Consider the following 10,950-nt stretch of genomic DNA (forward strand, 5'->3'; position numbering starts at 1 on the left):
TGTATCTCGATAATGGCACATAACTACATATTATTCATATACTTTTAAATCATCTAATAATTTCCTCGATATATATATACATGTATAAATTTGTTAGAGTTGAGAATTCTCGCACTTTTACATGTATAAATATATATATCACCCGTCCCCCGGTCAATTACAAAATGGACAATTACCCCCCGGAAAATTACACACCATAGACTTTATCTTTCGCCGTGGTTAATTACCCCCCCCCCCCCCCACTACCCTCGGACAAAATGAATATCAACTTATAATCAGGGTAAACTTCCCCTTTAACCCTTACAAAGACTGAGCGATTTTGAACCTTTAAAGAAACGGGGGGGGGGGCTAAAAAGGGCCACACCCTCCTACGATCTCGGCAACCGAAACTCCGATCGACTCCGAATTTGGCATGGTGAAAGATTTCCATGAGACCTACAATATTGCATAGTTAAAATATCCTTTTGAATTAGAATATGCTAATTAGAGCTAGATAATTATGCTTTTTTTATTTGTTATATATACATGTATATATGGTAATTCTAGTGAAACAAAACTGTGTCCATAGTACAATATACATGCTAAGATTATATTAACACTATCTATGATTTTGTAAAAGGTAAATTATGACAACTATCCAATTTATGAACAATTATGATGTTATAATATATCATGAACACGTGTTTTGGTGACGATTTCATGTGAAGTTATGACAATACATTTTACTTCTTGTTGTTTGGAGCGCTTGTTTTTTGGTCTTAAAATCACGAAAATTGATTTAGTTTTACCGTTTTCTATGTTGTTTTCTTTGTTTATCTTTGTATAATTCTTTATGTATAGTATGGTTTGATACAAATGAGAATGCTATTAGTTGTACTCACCATGCTATATGGGAATACTTACAGTACATGTGAAAAGATGGGTATAAAACTGCAACATTATTAGGGAGCATTTACACTGTATGTCATTTTTTGTTCACTTCAGTGACACACGATCGCAAAATGTTACACAACGCCCGGGCAGTTTGCCCTGTGTGTGCAAATTTGGTATCAGAGGATGCGCAATACTCTAAGGAAAAAGTCTTGAAGTGGCCCCGTAAAATATTAAAGAATTACAAAGAAATCACAAACATAGAGGAGTTGAAGGTTAAATCACCCGAAGTATTTTCAGGGTTAATGAACAGTATGTCATTTTACAGGGAGGAGGTAGTTGTCCTCGGGAGGGGCTTGGTTGCCCTTGGGGGCAATATTGCGGAGGTAAATTTCCTGGGGACTGTTTTTCTTGGGGAGGGGCGTTTTCCGGGGGTGGGGGGGGGGGTGTCCAGGGGATATAATACCCTGATACGGTTATTAACAAAACATTGTACAGTCGAGAAAATAAGTGTTTTGTGTAAATAATTGTATTAGCTAATATAACTTTTTTTTTGATGCTCGAGTGTAAATAGACACATCAATTGATGCAGACACACACACTCTCTCTCACAAACACACACACACACAAACACACACTCACTCAAGTATTGTCTTTTCAACAGTGTTCTTGAATACAAACGTGGTTACAATGTTAAAATTACACTTGAGTATACTGTCAATTTCATGTAGTTTGTGCATCATAAGAAGAGAAGTGGGTTTTCACACAGAACGTATACACATGCACCTTTGAACTAAATGGCGGTATTCATCTTTTTTGTATGTATCTAAGAAAGGCGACCTATTTAGGCCTTAAGTGGTGAATAATTTGAGATTACAATAAGTAAAGTCCTCGATATTAGAGCAAAACTTGTTACTTGCGTTCATTACTACATGTAAATTTGGAATTTCTCTAGTTCTCTCTCTCTTTCTCCATCTACCACTACGGGACTCTATCAGTATCAATCTACAACACCGTGTGTATACAACAAGATAATGTACAATTATTGACAGGGTAGGTTTAGAGCGTCACCTACATTTTATTTCGTATAACTACTGTATTTTCTAATAAAAAAAAGCAAAAGAGGACAAATACAAAATACAAACTATGAGACATGTGTTAAAAGTACTTTACAAATTGTTTACACAAACAGTACATAAACCAAAGGGCCTCGTCTTTGATACAAAGAGTTGATATCGACCGCAACTATGTACATAAAGAGAAAGGAGACTACCAACTTCCGATTGATTTGGATCAATCGTTACGATTTGTAAGACGGGGCCCTGGAGTCTAAACGAAATAGTTGCTCCATTTTACAAATATGAATTGACTTTTATTGTTCGAAAAAATGATTAGTAACAATAGTTACTGTTATCACAATATCTGTAAGTATTATAAATATGCGAAGTGACATTTTTACCAATAATAACAGAAATGCAGTAAACTTGAAATATCATAACGTTTTTACATTATTTAGGGTGTTTATTCAACAAATAAAACTTCCGACTGTTAAACTAGGACTAATTTGTGTTAATACATTGCTATTGGCTACATCAAACCAAACTAATGTGTTCTTGTATCAGTTACAAGAGCTAGAAATGTAATGGGTTTCAGACAGGCGTAATTTGTGTTAATACATTGTTCTTTTTCTACTTCATAACAAACTAATCTCTTATTCTTTTGGTTCCAATTATTCAAATTAATGGCCTTTCAGAAAGGGTGCAAAGTGAATACGAAGGAATTTTTCATTAAACTTTAATAGCAATACAAGTTCTTTAATTGTTTTTATGTTCGTACGTATAAATTGTATTGTTTGAACAGATGTAAAATATGTTGTCAAATGGAATGGAGGAAAATAAATGTTCATTTGAATTGAATTCATTTAAACCCTATGGTATAATAATACTACTTGTAGTCATTTCTATAGCTCCGCCTATCTACACATTCTATTCCGAGGCGCATTTATTATTAAACCGGCTTTAGCCTAACTGCCATTACAGCGCTCTAGCATTTCGAGGAATTAATTCCTGCCAGGTACCCATTTACCTCACCTGGGTCGAGTGTGGCAAATACAGATTAATGCCTTGCCAAAGGACATTACTGCCGTATCAGGGATCGAACCACGACCTGGATATTGGATGGCTTTGAGTGTGATAGAAGAATATATTCATCGAGTTATGCAATATTGAACAAGGCAGAGACGAGTCTAATATTGTCATAGCGGGAGCAATATATTCTTGTATTACACGAAAACAAAGCCATATAATATTTTACTACTATTATCTATATCAGGCTGAATAGGGACATAACAAAATTGTAATTACCTCGGTAATTATGGCTTTTGTGTGTGTGATATCGATATCGATAATTGAAGTTTCCGGATGACTGAGCAATACGAAGACAACAGTTATCCGGATACTGCGCTAAAGATATCGAATAACACTTATTATTGTACCTCTTGGAAGCCTTATATCGATAATAATGATCATTACTTCATTCAAATATACAAAGTTATCACAATACTACTCAAGAAATATAAAACCAAACAAAATAAAGTTTTAAATACTATGAGAAGAAAAAAATTATAGAATAATAAGAACTAATAAGAAGTCAATCAATATTGTACCCATTTTCAAGTTAAACATAGTATAGTATTAAATCACTGGCTTCTATTTATTAAGTCTCAATTTGAATTGATTTTAATTTTAATTAGTGTTAACAAATCTACAAGGATGCAAGAGAGGAAAAGAGGATAAGTGAATATGGTTATCAGACAATTACAACAAAATGTTTGCTCTACATGTTAATGTTATGCTACGGTCACAAATGTTCGTACGAACGATTCGTTCGTACGAATCCCCCTGTTTCTACGAATTTCAGAGTTCGTAGAGATTCGCAGATGGGGCATATATTCTTACGTCCTTCTTACGGAGTTCGTACGAACGCCGTTTAATTCGCAAGAACAACTCAAGACCTTCTTGAGAAACGAAGTGATTTTCGGTTATACAATGGCCCCAGAGTTTGTACGTTTTCGTAAGAACGTCTTGTGTTCTTCTTACGTCAGACGTACGCCAATCTTACGAGTTTTTGTTCTCGTAAGGTAGTCGTACGTTTAACTCACGGCATTCACAAGTCATTCGTAAGAAGAGCTTAAGATTTTTTTTTCTATTTGGTCGGGTTGCAAAAAAAGCGCTGCCGTATACTGTCGAAAATTCTATGACTGTTGAAAGTTTGATATTACACGATGACAGTATTACCAAGAAGACTACAACTGCAACTGCAACTCCATAAAGTGTTTCTTGAACTTGCTGTTAGCATATCTGTTACTTCCTTTATTATAAAAGCAGTCATGTTAACCGAAGAAGTCAACAAGTTTTTGCTCTGTGGTGGCATCAAAGACATAGGACTACTTCTCCTTTCTCAGTTTCCCCGTTACCTCATCTTCATCGCCGTCAAACTGCCGTCTTGATGATTCTCCCTCCTCCTCGTCGTCGTCATCTTCCACCGCCTCCTCCCGGTCGCTTCCGATATGGCCATCATTTCTTGATATCAGGCGCGCCGAAAGCAGTTTGGGATTGAAGCTCAAAGGTTTTCGGCATCTAATTACGGTCAGATGAGCATATTTTGATATCTCATTTGTGACATTGGTAGGTCACACATTTTGTTCTCTCTCTTTCTTTCCTTTCCTCTTTTTTTTAAAAGTGAGGGGGGGGGCTCGAGCCCCGAGCCTCGCCGTTCTGCAGGCCCTAACATGAAGGCTTCTAAATAAGCACATTTTTATGCCCAGCTGTAAATTTGGGAATTAGTAATTTTCAAACAAACGCATCAAAAGATATGATTTACCAAAAAGTGGGAGAAAAAATACCGGAAAATCATGTCATTTCAGCAACGTTTGTAAATCACTGGTATCGAATTAGAAATACCCCCCCCCCCCCCCCCCGCTCATTGGTACGCCAGTGTTCAGGGGCTCATGTCTTCTCACCACTATAATATTAAAAAAAAAAACTTTCCCATCCTCTTACAATATTTCCACGATATGCGCAAATCGCATATATTATAAAAACATCCATTGATAAAATGTATTAGCAAGCGAAATGTATACGAAATTTAATCTCTATTAACTTTCCTTTTCTTTGAATGGAATATAATTTAATTTAATTTAATTAAATTAAGTTTGGTTAAAAAATACAAACCATCTATACTCCTTTACTGCTTTTTTTTATAGGGGTGGGAGGGGGCGAATGCCCCCCTGCCCCTCCACCCCCCCCCCCCCCCACTTCCGGCGCCTCTGCTTGATATTGCTGTTGCCGCTCTCCTCCTCTTTCTCCTTCCTCCTCATCTCTTTCCTCTAACAGATTTCCTCTTTGGTCCCAAATTTCTTCGACTGGAGATGCACCCTCGACGAACACTATGAACACAGTGAGGCTTTATAACCCTTAAAACTCAAAATGTGCATAAATTGTGTACGTACACCTTACGAGCACCTTACGAACTTCTTACGAACGCCAGGAGTCATTCGTACGAAGACCACAAGAATCTCCGCTCGTAAGGCGTTCTTACAAACGCCTTACGAGCCTTCTATGAACAACTTGAGGCGTTCTTACGGTCATCGTAATAATTTGAAGCTTCTAAAAATGTCCCTCCACCCTACGAAATGTACGAAGATCTTGCGTGGTTCTTACGATGTAATTACGGCGTTCGTACTGCCGCCTTACGAAGAGAGGGTTTCGTACGATGTTAAAAAAAATCTTGGACAAGACCATCGACCAATCTGCGTTCTTACGAACGGTCTACGAACGGTCTACGAGCGCTTGTCTCGTACGGCCGCCTTAAGAAGATCTTACGAAATGGTCTGAAAATCGTTCGTACGGCGTTCGTAGCAGCCCGTAAGGGTATTTGTGACCAAGGCATTATCAGTTTGTGCTTTCTCATACACAAACGAATTAAATATCAATCAAATAATATAGCAACAAATAATGTGTATTAAAGGTTTGCATCTTGCACTCAAGAAAAACAATCAGAAAACGATGAGTCAAGACATAATGTGTCTGGATTCGTTAACTTTGCAATATCAATCATTTGTTGAAACATCATAGTGAAAACATTACACAATGCAAGAAATATTTTTTTTTTAATGTATTAATCTATTTCGAGAGGGGAACTCAATCATTGTTTTGGGCAATGACATCTATATACAGGTAATTAACATTTATCGAGAAATATAAGTATCATCTCAATCTATTAGTTATTACAGAACAAACTATAGAATATAAAATCTAGGCCCGTATCATAGAAGGGCTGGAGCAGAGAGGTATACCCTATACACGTAATGGAATGTGAGATTGATTACAGTCACCGTGATAATTTGATAAAATACAACATTGTTTCACAAGAAAACGCGAGCATGGTCGGAGAGAGTGAAACCAAATAACACCATTCATAATTGATCAGCTCCAGATCAAGTGCATTAAACACAACTCTCTCCTTTAGGTTCAAACCATCAAGGGCATATAGCCGAATTACCAAGTTACCAGTTTTAGCATCAACGAACGCTACATAAACCCTGTCCTGCTCATCCACGGCAACATAAAGGCTGACCGTATCAGGAGCGTGCAGAGACTTACCAGCATTCCCTTTCCTGTCATAGACCGTCACCACGCTTCCATTGTCTGGAATACATGTACTCGTTATGATCAAACCCGACCTGGTAGAAGATGCCTGCGATGCCCTGTGTTTTGTTGGAACAGTGTGTTTGAGAGTGGATCCAGTCGGGTCATAAATGAAGACTTGGTTTCCATCGTTAGCGATGAGGATATCATCAGATGGACTAACTCTGTTTAGTCTGAGTTCTAGATCTGTGCGATTGCCTTGCATGCGGATGGTTGATTTCCTGGCTCCATCGTGAGAATATATGTGTGCTTCTTTGCTACCCGTCGATACGCACAACGACCTGTCTTGTTGAAAGACAAGATCAAAACACATCATGTTAATAGTTGGTATGTTTGCATACTGCTTCCTTTTACCATGTGAATTAATGATATCTATACCACATGAAGTATGCGTGAGAGCTACGCTGTCCTCGGAGTACGGGGTCATACCCTCCATCTCTCCCCGAAGACCTACACGCATAATGACTTGTACATAGATGCTCTCTGGGTCAAGACGAGTATTACATGTAGGCTTTAACTTCTTCTCCTGTGCTTTCCTCGTAGTGGCTGCCGCAGAAGTGTGATCAGTAGCTGGTTCTAAGATGCTCCCGAGGTCAAGACGAGTAACCCCTGCAGGCTCAAACCTTTTCTCCTGTGTTTTCTTCGTAATGGCTGCCGCAGACGTGTGATCAGTAGCCTCCTTCAGCATGGCATCAAGGTCCTCACAGAGCAAGGTATGAGCAGACAGACTGTATAATTCAAGACGATCCAGTCCGTCATTAGCTATCAGTGTTATTGAGCTACAAATACTCTTTATCCTCTGTCGATCTTTTGATTTCAAGACGTTCAGGTTGTCGTCTGAATTCCGCTTCACTGCATTGATTTGCTCGACGAGATTTCGATGATTTTCTATAAGCTCCTTGGCCTTGATGCTGTAGGCCTGACTGACGTTATCAAGTAGTTTCTGCACGGCAGTGTATACTTTATGGCGGTGTTCTTCAACGTTATGAATGTTCTTCTCCAGTTCTGTCTTCTTAACGGCACATCGCTGGACAAGGTCGTTCACCTAAAAAAAAATAACAGAGAGGTGAATAGAACTTCTAGCATGAGATGTATGCTAACTACATAGATTTGGTTTCAACATGAAATATGGATTCGCGCGCGCCTGAAGTTTCACAAATTTATATATCGTACGACTGTACGAGGATGTAGGAATAGGATTCATTGTTTTTTCTGCTTCATTAAAAAAAGGAACTTGCCCTTGTCTTTCTAAAGTCCATTTGTATGAAAGCAGTAATATCAGACAAATATAACGGAGGCTTACTAGTATTGTTATCATCATAATAATGATAGATAATATTAATACAACTAATACAAGTACTATGATGATGAAAATAAAAAAACATAATTATATTTATACTCTATTGGTAATTATATTTGATAATGATGACGATTTTTCATTTATATTATTACTATAATTGTTATCATGTTCACTTTTCTTCTTGTCCTTATCTATCATTTATGAATAAAATTATCCTCATTGTCATCATAATCATAGACAAAGACAAATATTAATGTATTGTTACGTTGATGCAAAGTATAGGCTCTTGCTAGTATACGCCCTTTTACACAAATACAAACAAAATAAATTAATTAATAAATCAAATTTCACTGATTCCTTATTTGGCGTAAATGGCGTAGCTACAAATCTATTTGGATAATCTGGGCATGTGCCCCTTTCACCCATTAAATGGTAAAATAACAATTTCAGTAAAAATAAAACCACTTTTACCTTAAGCTGTAACTCCTGCTTGAAGTCAGCCTGATTCTTGATGTGGTGAATTTGATGACCAACGATCACGCACTTGAGACAGACATAGACCTTACAATCCTCACAAAACATATCTTTGTTCTCTTGTTTGTGGATGCAGCACTTCTCAGATAGATGACCAATTCTGACTTTCCCGTTGATAATATCCTGTATGGATACAATTTTGTGACCTTTAAAGACAACTTTAAGATGTTGATGACAATCCAGACACTTATCACACATGTAGTTATTACATGTACAGCAGAATGAGACGGCATCTTGCTGACACATGCAAGCAGTGCATTTCGGCCTCATCTCAAGGACAGCTTTCATTCCTCCACACTTGGCGTGGTAATCGTCTACGAGTCCGTTGACCGTCACATTGGTCAGGAAATCATCGACACGGTTCGCAGACAACTTGGTGATCTTCCTGCAGAGAGGACAGATCATGTGATCGAGATCCTGGTGGGAAAGGTCGTAGTTCTTGAGACATTTCCGACAGAAGGTGTGTTCGCATGAAGTCAGGATGGTTGCCTCGTCAAGGATACCAAAACATAGTGGGCACGTCAGGTTCTCTGAGGGGCCTGAAGCTTTCTCTTCCTCATTCCTCTCAGCCATTGGTACAAATATCGGATTTCTGACTTATTACAAGCACGAGCTCATTCTCCGCCTATACAACTTTAAAATGTTACCAGCTGGTGTGCACTAGAAGCCAACCGTCAGTTCATGCAAGCACAAACTATATGTAATGGCGTAGTAGAATTTACCAATATCCTGACTCTACGCAACAAGTGCGTCCTATTAGACTGCATGCAGTTCAAACATTGATTAAAATATGCGTCGAAAAGGGTGCGCCTAACTATAATACCTGAATACAAATAAGGTTATAATAGTAAACTTACACTTGATTAAATTGGTCATCCTATAAATAGAGGTGGGTTTTTCCACAGAGAGCGCTCAGCTTATTATTAATTGGGGCTCTTCATCATTTGTATCTAAAGAGGGCGACTCGTTTAGTTGAGTGGTGGATAGATTGTGTTGGAGGTTTACTTCAGTAGAATCCTTTGTATTAGAGCGCTGGTCTGCGAGACATTTTATGTACTTGTATTACTATGTTTGAAAGGGTAAAGGACGGTCAATACAATAATAATTTCACTTCTTCTTTCTCCACTATTATTCCTTTATCTCCTTCAATTTCTGTCCTTCTCATCCCTTTTTTACGTCACAAAATCTCTTTTTTTTTAACGAATGGAATCCTACGAGGCTACGCCTATTACTATGCAAATTCGCCTTGAATCCACTACTTTCTCTCTCATTATTTATTTTCATAACTTAGGCTTCTAACCATAGTTATGTTGATCATGTATGTTGATCATGTCTGTCTCAAGAACTGATATTGAGAAAAATGATATCAAAAAACAATGTATAGGTCATATTGCAAGAGAATACGATTAATTTAAAAGAACAATTTATTAATTTCATCACAATAGTTCTGTTTGTGATATTACCTTTTGGGGAAATCTGTCCAAAAGATTTTCATTTCATTGTAAAACGACGAAATGCTTGAATGAATGAATCCGTAGTCAAGCTGTTAAGTGATTCAATGTGTACTGCTATCGAGGCCATGCAGGTGAAAAGGAGACCAAATATCTTCAATTTCTTTCTACCTTCCTTAATCATCCAAGGTTCAAAGCAGTCCATCCCACAATATGTGAAGAGTGACGTCTCGGAAACTCTGTCAGAAGGTAGATCCGACAATTATTGGGATTTGAGTTGGGCTGCGTAGTTTGTGGCACATTTTGTATGAGTTTTGATACTCAATTATTGCCTCCAACAACCCAGAATCCCTTCTCTCTGATTTCATTGATTATCATGTCCCCTGATGTGCTGTAATTTCATGACAATGACGAATCATCAGTTCCGTGATTTGGTGACTTTGCGGTAGAATTGCTGGGTGTCTCCTTTAATACATAAGAGTCATCACCTCTTCGAATCCGTCCTCCTATCTTTAGGAGGTAATAGTCATCTATTAAAGATAATATGTCCCTTTTGCAGCCAACATCAAATTCTGTAGAACTTTGCAGGAATTATGAATATGTCATGTATGTCACTCCTATCTGTAAAATTTAAACGTTAGCAGTGTCCTAATATTAAAATTATGCAAGGAAACCCGTTAACTTGCTAGACTTCACTGTCAGACACTATTGAGTGACTGACTGGCTTTTTTCTTCTTTGGTAATAACATACATAAAATGAGCTGTAATGGGTACATGAGCATTTGTCTACGTCAATAAGCCACTTCGTGTAATGGGCAAAATTAAACTGATTGAATCTTTGTGCAGCATAGAACGTACGACCATTCGGTAGAATGGTCTAAAAATCAGACTATTACTTATTGGCTCTATACCTCTTAAGTCGATTCAACAACTAATAGTCGTTATTTTCCCACTTAAAGACATTTTCAAGCCCACCTTTTTTAGGGAAGTTCTAAATTAGTATTATCTTTCGAATGCCGTAGGAATTTAACCTTTTATTTTGTTTGGCCTGCAAATGGGACATAATAACTTTAAGAAGGCATCAAGA

The 10,950-nt window shown here is 37.7% G+C and overlaps 1 protein-coding gene across 1 annotated transcript; it reads right to left on the reverse strand.

The window, feature by feature from the left end:
• Positions 1-3,624: 3,624 nt before the first annotated feature.
• Positions 3,625-8,985, reverse strand: LOC105441883 (tripartite motif-containing protein 45-like). Its single transcript, XM_030993754.1, has 3 exons — positions 8,350-8,985; positions 6,433-7,623; positions 3,625-3,633 (listed from the first exon to the last, which is right to left on the reverse strand). Exons 1-3 carry the CDS (start codon positions 8,983-8,985, stop codon positions 3,625-3,627), a joined length of 1,836 nt encoding a protein of 611 aa, XP_030849614.1.
• Between the last annotated feature and the right edge of the window lie 1,965 nt (positions 8,986-10,950).

Source organism: Strongylocentrotus purpuratus, unplaced genomic scaffold, assembly GCF_000002235.5.
Source record: "Strongylocentrotus purpuratus isolate Spur 01 unplaced genomic scaffold, Spur_5.0 spur5_scaffold_20, whole genome shotgun sequence".
NCBI classification, from domain to species: Eukaryota; Metazoa; Echinodermata; class Echinoidea; order Camarodonta; family Strongylocentrotidae; genus Strongylocentrotus; species Strongylocentrotus purpuratus.